Raw genomic sequence first — 19,795 nt, forward strand, 5'->3', positions numbered from 1 at the left:
TCCCGTAGAGTTGCCCGTTCTGAGTATAATAAAATATGGCAAGTGAATACCGTAGAGTTTCGGTAAAATACGCATTCCACTAAGCACGATTTTGAAGTTTGACTATATGTAAATCTATGTTGCTCATGCCTTCTTATAATTCTACAATATCATATGCACATTGTTTGTAAAGAGAACTGCACTACATAATTACTGATGGTCGCGTATATTACATGTATAAGAAAGAGGTTTGTGAGAGTCTTAATCAACATATAAAACGTAATGTGTGCAGGGCTATGAAGTTTCTGTAATTAGGTTTTTTTTTTTTTGGACTGCCTAATATTACTGTAAGATAGAGTAGTAGTAGTAGTAGTAGTAGTAGTACCGGTACCAGTAGTAGGAACAGCGATTAGCGGGCTTTTTTTTTTTACATCTTTTTTTGTTGCCCTTGAGCTGTTTCTTTAGCTGTAAAAAAAAAAGTAGTAGTAGTAGTAGTAGTAGTAGTAGTAGTAGAGATACCAACAACATATCACTCAAGAAAAAATATTATAACCAAACTAATCACTCTGTATATATGCACAGAATTCTATAAACATACGATAATAATTTTTAGATACAAATATTAAGGCTCTCCTGCTGATCTCATTTCATCACAATTAAAAAAAACATATAATTAATTTCTAGATTTAAAAAAACACTACTAAAACAATCAGGACATTCATTATCTGTCTTGCTTAGATATGAATGTCCTAATTAAGATTTTTTGGGGGAGTTCACACTTTGTAATTAGTAAGAGGGAGAGCTAATAACAAGTCAGTGAAATTTAATAATGACAAGCTTGGTTAGCATACAGCATTGAAGGCCTGAAAGGGTGACAGATAGATAGACAGAAGGATGGATAGACAGGAAAAGGTTATGATGATGATGATGAAGAAAAAGATGATGATGAAGAAAAAGATAATTGATAATGATACTAATACTAATAATAATGAGAAAAAAAAGGAAAACCATGGCCTGTATACATCTGTTGCTATAAATGGTTCATGAATTTGTTCTTTATATCTCTAGTTAGGTAAAAAAAATAACTGGCATGGTAGATTTTCTTAACCATTTGTGCCCTACCATTATAGCTGACTAAGTTGAGGGACATTCATTTCACCCGTTGACTAAAACTTACAGGAGCAAATAAATAACTTCAGACACCCAATATGAGTCTATGCTTATATAAGGAATAATCTAAAAAATCTACCATAGATCAAATAAATGTATGTATACCTTGAAAAAATTAGGTGATAAGTAAATGCTTCAAAAAATTATTCATACACTAAAATCAGCTGTCAAATACCTGTTGGAAATGGCTTGTGAACTAACATCGCTCAATCTTACGTACCAATGTTCTTGTGTTCCTTGTGCTGTGTTCAGGAGGTCCTACAGTTGCCTTCCCCTTTATCATCTTTACACCCTTGCTTGGGAATGAGTTTGTGTTCCCAGCAAAGAGCTAAGTTACCAGGTTAGATTAGGCCTGGTTCATACTATTCCGTTCTGCTATATAGTGCCAGATGGAGTGGTATGAAGGCATCAGAGTTTATACAGCTACCCCGGGAAAGGTATCTGATGCTCCCCTTTTGAAAGAGTGTAAACAAATCATCAAATTAAGCCACAGGAAGAAGGGAATAGATGAAAAATGTGCATTTATATCAGGAAAATACTCAAGAAAATTGAACTAAGGCAAAAAAATTAACTTGTTAAATTTAAGGATCATCACTCTTATCATGTTTATATTTTAACCCCTTAGATGCGGATTTCCTACAAGAAGACATCACCAAGCTACAGGAGTGGAGCAAAAAGTGGCAGCTACAATTCAATGAAGAAAAATGTAGTCATGCACCTTGGGAAGGGATATCCAGCATACCAATACCACATGGGAAACACTCCACTATCCACCACAGAGGCAGAGAAAGACCTGGGAGTATATGTTACCAGGCTACCAGTGAAGGGGAAATCTGTGCCAATCGCAGCAGACGGGTTAATTGCTTAGCCCAATCTCCCAAGTTTTTTTTCCCGAAGAACTAATTGTAATGTTTCCTACAAAATGGAGAGCAAAATACATACAGAACAAATAATCCACTGATAGGTCTTTAATAACAAACAAATTATGCAACAAAAATTATTTATTTGAACATAAATTTTGTGAATTCAACAGATATTTATTCTCAGCAGTAAACACCCTAAAAAGAACTGTCATTCTCACTTCTCGGAGTGTTTGGGAAGGTTATTGTCATTTTCTGGTGATGCAACACTTTTTGGATGGATTGATTTCCTTATAGATCTTATGGATGACTTACAGTGTTCAGGGAGAGGGTGGTGGATGGATACTACACACACACACACACATACTTACAAACAATAATTTCCTAGGGTCTGCCAATACATGGAAGTGTTTACGTCCTACATACACACTACACAACAACAGGAAGCAATCCACACAGTTATCTCTAAGAGGTAATGAGTGTAAGGCATCTCACAAGTTCTGCAACAATATTGCTCATACAGCTCAAAATATATTTGTACAAATAATATGCTCCCTCTAATCTAATACTAATGATATAATCGACAAACTAAGTAGATTTATCATGTTTTTAAAAGATGTTTGCTGATAAAGCAGAGCAAACTGGGTTTATATAATATTTTGAATGCTAAAAAGAAATTGTAACAGATACATCTATGGAGGCCTCCATTCTGTACCTGCGTGGTATCACAAAATCAGGTTAATTTATCATATTTTACAGGATGTTTGCTGATGAGAGCAAGCATTTTTTATCTATACTATTATAGTTTGGATGCTAATAAGAATCATAATAAATAGGGAATGTCTGCCAGTTTATACAGACTTTCAATTAACATTCACATCAGGGAAAACTAAATGCTGGAAAACTTCGCTGCTAAAAAATAAACTTGCCAGTATAAAGACCAAGAAAACTTCATTACTTTGATGGCAGTTCATTTTTAGGGGCCATATTACAAGTCACATCCAAGAAGTTTTGGGTCCCTACAGAGTTCGGGATGAATAACTCTGTAGGGACTCAAAACTACTAGGATTCAACTTGTAATACGGCTCTATATCTCAACTCAATTCTTCAGAGTAGTTCGTTCCCTGCCATGAATGCTACTTGAAACAAGCCTGTACAGAGTGGCTCACATACCTTACACTTTGTCTGAGTATCACAAAATATACAGTGTGGGCCAAGCTAAAAAGCTGAGTATTTTTTTCACTCTTCTCACGCACTAATGAATACATGTTTACCGACTGTTTTACAGATAATGTGAGTAGGGTATGTCCACTAACTCATGCACACCATTTCATTCAGCCCCCTCTTCTTCTTCTTCTTCTTCTTATTATTATTATTATTATTATTATTATTACTATTATTATTTTTCTTCACCTACTTCTTCTTTTTCTATTTCTTTTTCTTTTCCATCTTTTTCTTCTTCTTCTTCTTCTTCTTCTTTTCAGCATTGTTATCGCAAAGTAGAATGGGGCGGGGGTCGCCGATTTTTTATTTATTTATTTCATTTATTTTTTTAAGTTGTGGCTCAGTTCTAAGATTAGATGCCCTTTTCCTGCACTGGGGTCAGGACCGCCTCACCCTCTTCACTACCATGGCTCGACGCTCTACCCCACAAGACCACCACTGCCTCACCACCAATTCAATCAATGCTCATAAATGTCATGTAGTCTTAGTCCCCACCCCCTTTATTTGCTTATTATTATTCTTACTATAATGTCACTGTCTAGTTCTCCATATCCAAGTTTGCTCATTGAGGGGGCTTTGTTTGGGTCTATAACAATTTTTAACTTTCCCTGGATGCCCTTTCATGATCTCAATAATAATAATAATAATAATAATAATAATAATAATAATAATAATAATAATAATAATAATAATAATAATAATAATAATAATGCCAAAAAAACATTACTCCTGGAAAACTGAGCTGAGGTACAGTATATATGTTTATCAATCTGGAAATAATGGATTTGTACGCCACAGATCAGTTTTCCACAGTGGTTTCCTTCTTGAGTTCTGCTTAAAAAGGGTGTGTACAAATTAGCAAGCATACCCTGATACTGTTTTGCTAAAGTCTGTCATTGCATATTCAGAAATCTTGATACGAGTGAATGTGAACTGTAAGCTATCACATTGTCTACACGGAGGCACTTTTAAAACTTAGGTACCGTTAAAGCTAATTCGCTATGAACACAAGATTTTCAGATCATTTGCTGCCTTAAACGCTAAAGAAATAGATAAATAAATAAATAAATAAATACAAATAAATAAAGCTAGTAAAGAGAAATATAACCTACTTTTAAAAGCATAGAATAAAAAAGTAGAACAATGATAATATTCTCGGCTGTATCTGTTTATGACTTGAGTCTTGTGCACGGAAATGATGCAATGTTATAATACCTATACAGCACACGCACGCACGCACGCACACTCACACACACACACACACACACACACACACAATACAAATAACTCAACAGATGGAATGCTTTACTAAACTGAATGCTTGTGTCAAAAGAAGGAAAGAATTCACTATATAATTTACATGTTAAAAACTAGTTAAAATACCGTATAATGTGACCTTAACTAAACCCTGTGAAAACTCTAATAGGTACGAACACACACACACACACACACACACACACTCATCATCATCATCAGTGCCTTCACCTAACTGACAACACCTTGGCTTCTTGAACCTTTTCTGTGCCACTCCCTGCCTTCCCTATCCTCATAATTCTGCCTCTTACAATTATTTTGATCAAGATTTGAGTTTTGCTTCCTCTAAACTTTATGAACTTTAGGAATGTGTGTGTTTCATTTATATGTTTTACTGATGCCTGTTGTATCATTTGAAGTGTGTTTAAGCATTTTTTATTACCACTATGTTACTTCTGCAGAAATTTTTCTCGGTTGTATTACTAACTATTCGTCTGTGCCATTACTTTATATTGGTTATGCCTGTTCTGGTCTTGTTAACACATTCTTTAACTTTATCCATAAAGATTAACCTTTTTTCTATTACCATTGTTTAATTTTTCACCAGTTGTAGTGCTACAACTGTACTTGTAGTTTTTAATGAAAAATCTTATTGCTTCAACAAAACTGTAGTGTGGAGGAGAGGAGAGTGGTAAGACTTTTGGAATATAACTCTAGTGTCTAGTGTGTTTAAGTATGAGCTGCCTGAAGTGACATGGGTGAAAAAAAAAAAAATGGTGAATCAATATTCTTTCCTTAACTATGAATGCTGGATTTTCTTATTATTATAAGCTTGATTTGCAATCATTATTTGTCTCATTTGTAATCAACTTGTGACTATTTGTTTTTTAGCATTTCCACAACACTTGAAATGGAAACAAAAGTATTACTAATTAAAACTTTAACAATTTCTTATCCAGGAATATAACACTAAGTTTTTGCTACCTTGACAATCAGTGAGTATTTCATGCATACAGCACAGGCCACTGGCACAAATGTTTTACACACCAGCTGCCAGCACACTAACTATATAATAATTACCTATTTTTTTAATTTATATTCATAACAAAATGGACTATCCACTTGAAATTGCAGTCACATTTCAGACACAAAAAACATGAAATACTAATGGGCTGACCTTCATATCACATTAAAAATTCGACATATCAATTAGAAAAAAATCTTACATGTATTAAATAATAGAATATCATTGAGTATTTTGTATTTACTGCTCAATTAGTCGTGATTAATATCTTTAGACATGTTACTTCAGAACGAATGTCTCTGTGTGCCTTGTAGCTGAAGGGACAAGGCTGGAAGAATGGGAACCTCTCCTTTCCCTGAGAACTCAATTTCCAGAAGATAACAAAGGGAGTAGAAAGGGACTTGAATTTGTCTTATGTGAATCAGTATTTGCTAACCAGGGGCAGGACACAAGTATGAGCCCCCAAAGAAATGGGAAGAGAGTGGCTTTCAGTGACACACTCTGAATTGCAGGAAGGTTCGGTCAATGATGCTAATACTCGCTTCACTAATTTCTAGACTGAGAAATGGCTGAACTTAATTGCCAGTTTCACAATCCATTCACCATATTTGCGACACAGCCATTGCCTCCTATACAATAATACCACTTCTCTCAATATCCCATCAATCTTTTAGTATGTTATCTTACCTTTACTTTCACTTGCACACACCTTATCTATAATAACTGAATCAGGTTTACTCTTTGGCTATGAAAGGTTACATTTCTTTTCTAGTTATAAACACGTCATCCATACTTGTCTTGTGAGGGACTTTCAAGGATGTTTCTATATAGAGGGAAGAACTGTACTCATTGGTCACTCTGTCTAAGGTTAACGCCCACATTCTCAGACGTTTTCAGCAATCACAACAAATATTTCCAAAGGCCACAAAGGAGGTTAGTCGGGTTCTCATGAGTGTTTTTCACATTCACGGTGCAAAGGCCAAGTCAAGCTGCCACCAAGCTCATAAAACTACCCATGGAAATACTGACACAACCTCCACAAAAGCCTTATTAAGTGTCGGGGTGTATGCCTGGAAATGTTTGAGAATATATATATTTTTTTTACAGGAAAGGAAGCAGCTCAAGGGGCAACAAAAATAAAGTGTAGAAAACAAAGCCCACTAATTGCTGCTCCCACAAAAGAAAAAAGTAAAGAGTGGCCAAAAGAGAGGTCAATTTCGGGCGGGCCTTACTTATTCACTTACTCCAGGCAGGGGAACCAATATGTACAGTGCTGCCCTCAACACACACACCTTTGAAAATCTCTCACTTACATTCTTAACTTTACTTCAAATACAATCTTATGATTATTGATACTCTTACTCTTTGGCTAAACTGCAATGTTCTGCTTCACCTCTGTTTATATAATGTCTTATACAAAAAAGTGTCAAACAGTTTCATTTTCCATCACTTAAAGAAGTTTTCGACAAAACTACTTCAAATACAGTCTTACTATTATTGATACTCTAACTCTTTGGCTAAAACTGTAATGTCCTGCTTTACCTCTATTCATATCCAAACAGTTTAATTTTCAGTCACTTCAATAAGTTTTAGGTGGAACGACTTCAAATACGATCTTACTAGTATTGATCCTCTAACTCTTTGGCTAAAATTGTAATGTTCTGCTTTACCTCTATTCATATTCAAACTGTTTAATTTTCAATCCCCATCCCCCTGACTAAAACTTAAACAGAGCTAGTCAGGAATACAGTCCCCTCGATAAATCTGTGCTTCCGTTCTCCTCCTACTCAAACTTGTACTTTAAATCAGATCTTTGCATGGTTGTTTACTTAATACTTCTTGCTTTATGAGTCCCAGGTGATAGCTTTCTCCTCTGCTCTAAATACCCTTCCACATTTGTCTTATCAATTATTTTATTTCAGTCTTACTTCAAATGCAGTTTTTACTTATCATTGATACTTTTACTCTCTGGCTGAGGAGCACAAGTTATCTACCTTCTCTTCTCATAACGTATCTGATCCACACTTTTCTATTTCACAGTTAGCCTTTCATTAATACCTTCTAACCTATTATTATTATATGGCCGAGAACCACAGATATTTTTCTTCTCCTATAAGATACCTCATCCACACTTTTCTAATTGTTTCATAGTTGACCTCACTTTAAGTACAATCCTTGCATGATGATTTTTGCCTTTACTTAAAATTGAATCTTTCCATGATAGTCTGATTTCAATTGCTCTTGCACTTCAGTCAAAATAATCTTCTTCATTATTTCACAAACACCTGATTTGCATTTGTCCAATGGGTGACTCAGTTCTTAACCTTACTTCTACCATAACCCTAGAATGGTAGAATTGATTACCACACTTCTACCTTCATAAATTCAAGGTAATTTTTTTCTCATATATATAAAAGATCAAATTGACGTCATGATGTTGTTTCAATCTTAATATTTTAAGTAGAATCTTTGCTGACTCAATTTGTTCTTGTTTTCTGAATTCAAAGTTCTTTTTCTCTAATTGAAAACAATATATATTTGTTTTGTTTAATTTTTTACCTTGTTTCAAACATAACTCGGGCAAAGTAGTTTTGATATCAATTCATCTTTTTTTGTAAATTTAGGTTACACAATTATTCTAACAATATTGAGACTAGAAATTACTGGGATACACTAATTTTTTGATGCCTAGACACACTCATTTCTCTCCGGGCACAGCAGAGTCCAAAATGTCACAAGATATTGGTAAATACTTGCATTTGCACTATTAGAATTTTTGCTATTCAATATATGCAACCACAGGGCCTACCACACAATTATCATTCATGTAATTTTTTTTTGTCAAATTTCATTCATTTTGGTTTGCAGTTTGCATTATTTGAGACCTACTTGCAAAATCAGATAAATATTGGTTGAATATTTTGCATCTCCCATTACTTGTGACTCCTGCTATTTGATCTTGTGCAATTCAGAACTCTACTGCATGTATTCATTTACTCATCAGCCTTTCCACAGCCCAGGCAACTTTATTTTTATGTACTACCCTACTTTCTATTTATCTTCATGCTTGAAACTCATTCTTAACAACATTTAAATGTACATACATAAATTTCTTCACCATTCTAACCTTTCATCTGTGAACTTATTGCTAACACACAAAGAGATGCACACCCTCACTGCTCTCAAACACAAGTAATGCAGTATTTTCATTACAAAGCATGGCAGAGCCTTTTATAGTGTCACTAGTGAAACCAAAGTGTGATTTTCCATAGAGGAGACACTAATGAGAGCATTATCATAAGGAAAATTAAAGTAGTTAAGTGAGTTCTTTTTGAATGGAGTTTAGCTGACTTTGCATGGAGTAGCCAACTGTAAAAGGCAACTATGTTTGTCAGCAGCATTATACATGTGTCTGTCCTCACTAAACACTTCAGCTATGCTCTGCTGGGAGGCATGGAGTGTGTGGAAGATGACATATAATCAACATTCTGCCTAAGCCATTTGAGAAGAGTACTGGCCTCTAGCAGACTCGTTAGCCTCTAATAATTTTCTTTTTGATTTCATATATATAAACAGTAAAAGATGAATTATCTTTGGCTTTTCATAACAGCTAAATCCCTAATGAGATGTAACCAGTATACAAGGAAATAATAGACATTGATAAATATTAGATAAGACAATAATAAATAATAGTTTTCTTGTTGACTGTACACATATAAATAATAAAGGAATAATTTTCTTTGACTTTTCTGAACTTCAGTATAGCTGGAGAGTCTGTGCTTTTGTTGGCTGTAAACAGATCAATGGGAAACATCCCACATTTTCTTCAGCTTTTCTGGCTCTTCATGGCTGGTAAGATAAGCTGCATCCATTACATGAGGTATAGTTATCACACGGGAGTAAGTATTGCAAGCCTAGTTTTCTGCCGTCACATGCAAAAGCTCGTAGTAATGTGATATTAGAGCAATGTGATATTTCTGGTTGCTGAGACTAAGATTAAAAACAGTTATGGCTCATCACTTACGTTTGTTTTCCACAGCTCCACAAGGAATGACTAGAAGTACACGACAGAAATCATACTTTTAGACCATCATCATGTAAGAACACACAAGACTAAAGCTGCCACCACCCAACAAGGCCCCTGAGCCCCGCCCCGCCCCTCAGCCTCTGCCGAGAGCAGCGTTGGTCACTGATCTCACCCTTGCCTTCCCTCCACCCTCTTTATACACAAATGAATCACCCTCAACACCACTTATGAGTTTCCTCCAAGGTTTAGGTACTTTTTCTATCACAGACAGCAAAAACAACCTCAGCCACTCAGAGAGGACTCCAGGAAGGGGGCAGGTCATAAGGGGCTTATTGGCTGGCAGAGACTACGGTTCATGACAATATGTGACACACTGCTCTACAGTGAAACTAAAGTACTGTTTATGTAATAAACAAACTAATATAAGGTGTGTTTGCCAATTCATGGGCACCTTCCACTTACTACTCTATGTGCCAAGAGAGAAAACTACTGAATGAAATTGAATTGAAGTATCTGTCAAAATATTGGTTATCAATCTTTTTGACTATTTCATTTAAGTATGTCGGCTCAATTTTCCATGGTACAATAAACCTATTATTCAACAAACTAATTTCTGGAGTAGAGTAACCCTTCATCTAACATGCTAATTGGTGGGAACACCAAGTCATTATAATTGATGTTAATGAATTACTCCTGACATGAGTACTAAGAAGACTGGCATGTACAAACTGGCAGACAGACCTTATTCAGATTAGACACAGCATTCCTGACTGACCTTAGAGTGGCCTGGGCATGAAGCAGCCCTTGAGCAGGTTGCCTTGAGTGTCCTCGGCCACCACCTCAATGTGTGTGTCGGAGGGCCAGTGGGGGACCTGCGCCCAGGGGAGGTGCACCACGGGAGGCGGTGGCCGTGTCACAAACTCCCAGTGGTGGAAGGCCATGGTGTGCAGGTCCCGGAGCTCCACAATGCGTATCCCGGCCGTGCTGCACACCACAGACCTGAGGGGGTGTCAGGGAATACATGAGGCATGACTGTCTTGGTCAACCACACTGTTCACAAACACAAGACAATGGTAATTTCACTCTACACAAAGACTAGAGTACAGTGGTTCTTATAGTACTTAGCTTTGATGCCCTCAAGTTACACTAGAATATAAGGAGACTACAAGTACAAGCTGATGCCCACTGAATTACTGGCTCATTACTGTAAGCCACACCTTTAATATCCAATACCAAACAGTGCATGAAACTGTTCACATACATATTTGTATCAGATACCTTTTGGAGGCACACACATACACTGAAGTTAGCAGGCATCACCTTGACAATAACTGGCCTAGATGTTAATAGCCTCAGTATAAATAACAATGCCTCTGCACAGAGTACTGAACTAACTTTCTTGCCTATAGTTCCTAGAGTACAAAGGACAGAATGTATTCCTCACCCTTTTAGTTCAGGACTGTCACTGTCTGTCACAGAGTTGAGCCACCTGGAATGATAACAGCGAATGATCAATTATTGCCTCCAACAATATGAGGGAAAAATCCAATAGTGAAGGCGACTTGATTGTTTTCTTATTATTCCCAGAACTAGCACCTCAGTAATGATTTAAATTAGTGAGAGACGATTGCTTATGTCATGACTAATAATCTTCAAGAAGTGTCTATAATTTAACAGCTGACTTCTTTCAAAATTCAGCAATATAAAACCATACAAAAGAGTATAAGATGAAAATAGGCTAGTCAGCATGTACCATCCATAGGCACTCCTGAGAGACATTTATCAACCATATTCTTCTCAATCCATATATCTATCTAACCTCTATTTGAAACCTGCATTTAGTGGGACTTTCAATCATAATATGTGTACAATGATTAAGCTGTTTAAGAAGTTTCCACACTCTATCATGCAACTTACTTATGGAAAGCAAGAAGAACTGCACTGGATCGCGCCCAGAAGGCTCGGCACTTGCTACCATCATGGTCTTGATTACGGTTATTGTTCAGGAGACTCGAGCCAATGTTAGGCGAGGGAGTGTTCAGGAGGGGACGACTGCACGCTGACTTCTGGTTGGGCGGCGACAGCTCCGACTCCTCGATGGTGAGAGGCGATGCCGAGCCAGAGTTTGCATTGAAGGACTTGTTGGGGTACCTGTGTGAGATGAGAGAAGCTGGTGAAGAGATGAAAGTAGAACCTTTGCTGGTGCAGGATGGAGTACACTAACACCTGACAAAGAGTTAGAGATAGGATGAAATTAGAACCTTTGGTGGGGCAGGATGGAGTACACTAACACCTGACAAAGAGTTAGAGATAGGATGAAATTAGAACCTTTGGTGGGGCAGGATGGAGTACACTAACACCTGACAAAGAGTTAGAGAGATAGGATGAAATTAGAACCTTTGGTGGGGCAGGATGGAGTACACCAACACCTGATAAAGAGCTAGAGAGATAGAATGAAATTAGAACCTTTGCAGGGGCAGGATAAAGTGAATTTAAACCTGACAAAGATGGCTGCAGAACAATGGGAAAGATTAGGTTAGGTTAAGGCATGTTGGGCAGAACGGTATTAGAACTTTCACAGAGGCAGGATGGAGTACACTAACATCTGACAAAGAAGGGTGGAGAACAATGGGAAAGATTAGGTTGGATAAGCTAGGTTGGGAGAGGATGAAATTAGAGCCTTTGCAGGAACAGGATGGAGTACACTAACACCTGACAGAAGGGTGAACACTGGGAAAGATTAGGTTGGATAAGCTAGGTTAGGATAGGATGATACTAGAACCTTAGCAAGAGCAGGATGGAGTACACTAACACATGACAAAAGAGCTAGAGAACATTGGCTAAGATTAGGATAGGTTAACATAGGATGAAATTAGTAGATTTACAGGGGCAGGATAAAGTAGACTACCACCTGACAGAGGGGTGGAGGACAATGAGAGAGATTAGGTTAGGTTATCAGGTTAGGATAGGAGGAAATTAGAGCCTTTGAAGGGGTGGGATGGAGTACACTAATACCTGACACAGAGGAATGAAGAACATTAGGAAAGATTAGGTTAGGATAGGATGAGGTACACTAACATCAAACAGAGAAAGGTGAATGCTGGTTAGGATATGATGAAGTACACTAACATCAAACAGAGAAAGGTGAATGCTGGGAAAGGTTTTTGTATGTCAGTAAACTAATAATGGCTGATAATGATAATGATAGCATGGGTACCTCCGGGTGAAGACTGGGGGACTGTAGACACCACTGGAGGCTAGCGGCTCCTTGGGCGGCTCCACCGTCATGTTGATATTGTCAAGGGGGATCTTGGGCACAAAGTCAGTGGTGAAGGTGATGGACTCCTTGATGAGGGAGCTGGACATGGACTGACGCATTACAGAGCTGGAAAAAAAAAAAAAGACAAGTGGTTAAAATTCGGATATGATAATTGTTCAGTCTCAGTTCATGGTCGGTATACACAAACCCTTCTGTCTCTCACATAAATTATTTCCAAGGGCCAAAAAGGAAATCACTTGGGTTCTAATGAGTTCGTTTTGGGGTCAAGATCCAGCAGGGTCGAACTACCACCAGGGTCATAACACTGCCCTTGGAAATGCTCACAACTCTTACAAAGGAAGAAGAGTGTATCAAGACACCTTTCCACCCAAAATTGACCTCTCTTTTGGCTACTCTTTACTTTTGTCTATTATGGGAGTGGCGAGTAGCTTTTTTATTTTATTTATTTTTTTTTTTTCACTCCTTTTGTTGCCCTTGAGCTGTCTCCTTGGCTGTAAAAAAAGAAAAAAAGAAAAGGCTTGTCAAATATGTGTGCTTAGCTGCTGAAATGTATAAGAATGTGCCCCTAAGTCCCACCACCTTGGGCTGACTATTCTTCACCATTGCCAAGTGGCCCAAGATCACCCATGAGCTCTACCTAAACTAATTAATATCTAGGGGAACAATGGGCAAGCATGAGTCACAGCAGGAAGATGAATCATGGAATCACTATAAAAAATTCAGCCCCACCAATAATGAATGGGCTTGGGTTCACCATTAGTACCAATAAAACCATAGCGTACCAGTGATTTGGACCTGCACTTAAAAATAAATAAATAAATACCCTGAATAAATACTTAGACTCTCTTCTTTTTGCAGGAGTAGAGATTAATGGGCTGTTTTGTCTTCTGTTTTCTTTTTTTTTTCTTTTTTACGTCCTTGAGCTCCTTCCATTACAATAAAAAACACTAAAAATAAATAGACTTCTCTGCAAGTCCCCTTTTCCATACCTGTTGTGGGGTGACTGAGGAAGATAATCAGAGGTGAGCCTGATGGAGGTGAAGAAGAATGAAAACTGATAAATAAAAAATAAATATATCTCTCTACAAGTCCACTTTTCCGTACCTGTGGTGGGGCGACTGAGGCAGGTAATCAGAAGTGAGCCTGGTGGAGGTGAAGAAGACGTGCAGGTCCTCAAAGCCCCGAGCCATGATGCCGTGCGGAGTGTGGCCCAGGTCGAGGGTGTGGGCCAGCTCGTGCATCACAGAGCCAAGGTGAGTCCCATAGCAGGCGCCCCAAGTACCTCTGTCCGGGGGATAAACCACACATAAACAACTACCTATACATATAATGGACATAAGGAGGCTATGTCAAAGGTTTTCCATAAGAACAAGCAATGAACTGAACTGAAATTTAAGAGAGAAGTTAATCAAAATGGAACATGACCATAAAGTAAACCAAAAAGGACACAATGAGAGGCTGTTACATAGGCTTTCCCTCCAAACAAGCCATGAACTGAACTGGAATCCAAGAGAGTAGCCCCTCCCTCCTCTGTCAATGTCACTACCATAGCAGTCATAAGAGTCACTGTCACTTTGATTCACCCGCGCTCTACTTCCGCCCGGAGCAGAGGAACTGCTTGACATGTCACGAGACATGCCAGATGTATTCCAAACAAAAGTGGAAAATTATCTGTGGCCTTCGGTAGGACGCGCGCTGGAGACGAATGAGTGTGTACGGATGCCAGATTCCTCCACCATTCTTCTGAGTCAAGAACTGGAGGTATATTTGAAACGTAGGGAGCGTAGAGTGTGATGGTTATATATATGATCCCCATATGGCTGGGGCATGTGGTAGCGCACTTATATATATATATAGATATATATATATATATATATATATATATATATATATATATATATATATATATATATATATATATATATATATATATATATATATATATATATATATATATATATATATATATATACGATCGCAGCAATCTAAGGGTTAAATCCACACAGAGAACTACAAACATTGCACACTAAATTGACCTACAAGTCTCGTCCCCTCTTCCATAGCTATGAGAGCTGATTAGTTAGATAAAAGGAGAGTGGAGTCAGAAGTCAATGTTACCTTGGAAGGAGGGTGAGGAAGGGGGCGGGGCTTCTGGACCAATTTAATGTACAATCACTTTGCCATATATTCCCTTATAGAAACCCAAGAAGAAGAGTTAATGAGTCTTACCTTCCCCCGCTAAAGTCCATCAGGCTATTAGTGTCAATGGGATTGGTGTTCCTCATGGCATCAATCACATCGTCCACATCCGTAGCCCAGGAGTAGAGAGCGCCGGTACCCACAAGTGCCAGGCCACCCCCACCTAGGGACACGTGGCCTTTGGTGAGGGCCATAGTCTCCGCCTCAGTCTTGATGTTCACTTTCTCCTGGTTCACGAATCTCGTGCCACCGAAGAACGCGACGTACTTGCAGTTCTTGTCAGCAAGATGAGACGAGAGGATGTGCAGCGCTGCGGTTTCCCATAATCTCTCCTCAGTAAACTTGTGACATTCTCGGATCGTTATGGGGAGCTGTACCACGTGGACGATTGGGTTGCCTTTAGTGTCTAGCTCAAAGCGGAATGTTCTGCGGCCTAGGCCTTCAGCGGCGAGGGTTTCCGCCACGAAGGCCTGCAGTGTCAAGACTCCGGTTTGTATTTTCCTAACGGCGGTGTTTGGCGAGCAGTCCATATCCTTGGGGCCCTGAAACTTCTCCTCGTTGATGCATGTGATGTACACCAGCCGGATGTAGCGTGGAATGTCCAGCGGCTTGTGGATGATCTGCGAAGGCAATCCTAGTTAATATAAATACAGTACTTATGTATATGTTGATTTATTTTTTATTTATTTATTTATTTATTTTTTTTTTAGTACAAGTTTAAGCATTTGAAATTACTATGTTAGATGTAACTGTGGTGGGATTAATAGGTGTTTCTCAGTTTCTTCACATGTTCAACTTTTCACTGATATAAATACAGACAGATGTGGATCACAGACAAATACAAACATGGATTACATAGATGAAAACAAGATCATAGACAAATGCCAACATGGATTGCCGACAAATTCAGACATGGATAATGGACAAATGCAGACATGGATCACAGACAAAAGGATGCCCGTCCGAAGTAGACTCACCTGTATCGTGGTTTCCTCTGTGCCACATATTATTCTGAGGTCATTTTTGCCGGGGACGAGAGGGATTAACGCATTGAAGCCTCCATGATATATCTTCCAGAGCGTGCCGTTCCTGGTGTGGTCGCTCTGGTTGTGTATGGCAGCACAGGTGGCCTCTTTCTGTGCCCCCGCGATGCGCAGGAGACACAGCTGGTGGGGCACGACCTCACCACCGCGTATGTTCGTCACCTCAAGCATTTTGGCTCTGAACAAGAAAAGAAAAATTGATGACAACATTTTTAAATAACAGTTGTTCTCATGTAGTAAAACCCATTTAGTAAAGTAAAATAGGAAAATAATGTGTGTAAAAAGGTGTAGTAATGTATACAAAGTGTAGTAAAGCAATAAAGTACAGTAGTGTAGTAAAGAAAATAGTCAAGCAGTCAAGTAAGACTAAAAGGGTATGATATGTATCACAAAATAAATATATATCCCCAGAAAAGTAATAAGCCTTGACAAAAGTAAACTCCTTAACCTAACCACATGAATACCATATAAAATTACTTTTACACAAGTACGGTAGTAAGTATAATTTGTAGAAGTAAAGAAATAAAATAAAATAAAAAACTAATAGAGTGGGGAAACAAATGTAAACGTAGGGTACTTAAGCGGCCATCTTCAATATTATGTCTCTGAAACAAGAAGGAAGCAATTATCAATGTACATCATCATCTTCTTCAGCCATTACTAGTCTGCAGCAAGACAAAGGCCTCTCCTATCATTCTCCACCTCTCATATTGATGTTAGTGTGTTCCATCCTGCTCTTGTCTGACTTCTCTTACAGTTTCTGGGTTGCCACTATGTTACTTTCATTGTTCATATGTTGTTGGTTCTACTCATGATATATAACCTGCCTAGTTTCATTCCATATTCTTATTATTAGTTTGTAAATATCTTCAACCTCGGTCCCTTTCACCACCAGCTCAAAGGGCCCATGGGACAGAGATAGGCACCGATGCCACACTCAGCTAGCATATCCTACCAACTTAACCTTTGTCTTCCAACTAATCCATGATGCTTGCTTTCTGTTTCACCATGTTATACTCATTTTTTCTCTCTCTGTTCCTCTTTGTGGGTTTCTTAGCTTTGTGAATATTATGTGAGGTGCCAAGTTTCAGAGCTGTATATTAAGACTATAGCAGGATACCCCAACAGAAAGAGCTTACCTTGTTAAATACAAAGACTACTTACTGTGAACCCATAAACTAACATACTGAGTAAAAGCATATAATAACTGATTGAGTTTCGGTTAGGTTAGGTTTAGTTTTGGGTATCTTCAAATGCATCACTCAGCACATGTAAAATCCTTACTTTGTAAGGTAATCTCATTACAAAGAAAGCATAGATGAATTTTCTGATTATGCAAATCTAGTGACTGTTTAGATTACAGTCAAGTGAAGTAAACAAGGTTCTCTTTACACACATGACATGCACTATAGTAATAATCAACAAAGGGAGATCATTTTGTTAAAGAGCCTCATTCTTTTAGGAAGCATGTATGCATGTAGTCAGTCAGTGCATGTCATAATAATGTTCGGGTAATGACTGAGACACCCCCTCCCCCCCGGCCCGCCCTGGGAAGTCACGCTTGTCACACACCACTCGCTAATATTGATTGCCGTCTGTCTGTGCGTGTGTATGTGTGTGTTACGGTGACAGGGTGCACACGACACTCAGAGAAGGCATGTGTGTGTGTATGTTTGACCTCCACGTCCAGGCAGGGCACTAAACAAGGTCACGGTGCCTCGGCATGTCCGTGGCCTTGACCCAGCCTGGCACTGCTTCCTCTTGTGACCTGCCCGTCTTCTCCATATTTCGGCGTATTTTTGCATTCTTTCTTTACTTATACACTGATTTTATGCTTCGTTTTTCGTGTGTATTTTGTGTTTAATATATTTTCTTGGTTATGTATTTTGATCCGTGTTTTACTGTCATCTGTCACTGAGGAACATCACCCACACGGCTGCCACACCCCCACACCATTGCCACACCCGCACACCAGTACTCACACACCTGCAGGGCCCTCCACACCTGTTATGTTGTTAATTAGAGCAGAAAAAATGTGTTGTCGTACCTGTGGTGTGTGCCGCCGCCTGCCGTGCTGCCTCCCGCTCGCTGTCGCCGCGCCTACTGCTGCATTGCGCTACCAACACAAGGAGACCAACACCTCCACAGCTGACTGCCTGCCTGCCCGAATAATTAATACTACTCTCTACCTCTCATATTTACACTTTTTTCGAGTTGCTACAGTGGATGGATTAATTTGATGGTTGAGAGTAAGGGAATTTGGACTGATCTTGATGGAAGAAATTGATTTTTTCGCTTTTTTTCTTTATCTTATATTGCAGGTGTAGGGAAAGGTTTTGAATAGAATTGAAATATTTATTGTTGTAAAACACAACAAAGGGGAATGGCTGGTCTTGCAGACAAACCCCTGACTAGGCTAGTTACAAAAAATAAAAATCTCCAATGCACAAAAATAAAGACATGTTGAGGTTAGTTAACAAAAAAGTAATTGTAATGTAGATACTGACAACATTCCTGAGTAGGTACACATGGAGTTACATAGATTACCACCTGGCAGCAAACTTTGGGTACTCTTTAATGATGGCAGGTACTGTACAATGTCATGATTAATGAACCAGGCGACAAGGAAAGGCACATCACTTATACCCTGTGTGTGTGTGAGAGAGAGAGAGAGAGAGAGAAACGTTCCTATACATAAACATGATATTCCAGAACGTTGGCCCTTTCCTATATCATAGTAGCAATGTCCCTCAATCTTTAGTTGTCATTTCCTGCACGTGATGGCATACATAATAATATTACTTACCCTCAGGTCTGATTTCAAAAGCTTTCTAACCAAGCTCATCCAAGTGTTGTCCAACTTCCTAATGCAAGAGTTAGCTGCTATGTTCATTCTTTCATCCCTTTCAATGGTTACCTCTAACGCAGCTATTCTCCTTATGACATAGCCTTTCAAGAAGGACCTGTCAATACTGCTGTAACTAAACTGACACTCTCTTTCTGGCTTTTATTGTATTTGCAGGAGAAATATTTGTGATTTTTTTTTTTATCTTCTTCAGACAGTGACCCGTCTTCCTTGCCACAAAACAAACAAGAAAAAACTTACAATTGTTCTTATTCCAGTATAATAGTAATAGAATTATAATCAATTAGAATTATGTATTACAAAACTATGCATATTCTTGTAGAAAACATCTATCATCATAACAAACTACAGCAATGATATTTTACCAGCAGTCATTCTTAAGCAGCAAAGTAGGTGGGCTACACTTCAGTTTTATGGCTACATCCATGAAAACTGTGCACCCTCATTAATAATGTTCTCCTGGACTGGTTGATATTTTCTTTTAACCTGACCAGGTACTGGCTAGGGTTGACTGATGATCTGGACAGCATGTGGATAATCTTCCACCACTAAGTGATGATTAAAAATTGCCAGTTAATTGAGACAGGAACTTGAGCATGGGTCTTCAGGGTCACAATGACCGGCCAGGTGCTCACCACTCAGCCACTGCCAAGTTCTACACCAAAAACTGTTTTCAAGTAATTTATTGGAATTTCTAAAAACAGTGTCTTTTTGTAACCTTTATTTATCTTAATTCAACTTGTTAGAGATATTCCAGTATTGAACCAAAAACTTTTTACTGGAATATCTAACAAGTGTCTTTCACATCTTTCATGTCATGTTTGAAGCTGGTAAAGATACTCCAAGGTGATACAACTTGATCTCCATGC

General features: G+C 38.4%; 1 protein-coding gene across 2 annotated transcripts; it reads right to left on the bottom strand.

Moving 5' to 3' along the window:
- Positions 1-1,366: 1,366 nt before the first annotated feature.
- Positions 1,367-18,205, bottom strand: LOC127002673 (uncharacterized). 2 transcript variants are annotated; one of them, XM_050868721.1, is made up of 9 exons: positions 18,108-18,205; positions 15,995-16,238; positions 15,048-15,637; positions 13,923-14,102; positions 12,756-12,923; positions 11,456-11,689; positions 10,983-11,027; positions 10,314-10,537; positions 1,367-1,601 (listed from the first exon to the last, which is right to left on the bottom strand). In XM_050868721.1, exons 2-8 carry the CDS (start codon positions 16,229-16,231, stop codon positions 10,315-10,317), a joined length of 1,677 nt encoding a protein of 558 aa, XP_050724678.1. In that variant the 5' UTR covers positions 16,232-16,238; positions 18,108-18,205; the 3' UTR covers positions 1,367-1,601; position 10,314. The 2 variants fall into 2 exon arrangements, with proteins under 2 accessions (XP_050724678.1, XP_050724677.1); XM_050868720.1 differs by lacking the exon at positions 1,367-1,601 and adding an exon at positions 2,133-9,565.
- Positions 18,206-19,795: the final 1,590 nt, after the last annotated feature.

Source organism: Eriocheir sinensis, chromosome 24 (assembly GCF_024679095.1).
Source record: "Eriocheir sinensis breed Jianghai 21 chromosome 24, ASM2467909v1, whole genome shotgun sequence".
Lineage (NCBI taxonomy): Eukaryota > Metazoa > Arthropoda > Malacostraca > Decapoda > Varunidae > Eriocheir > Eriocheir sinensis.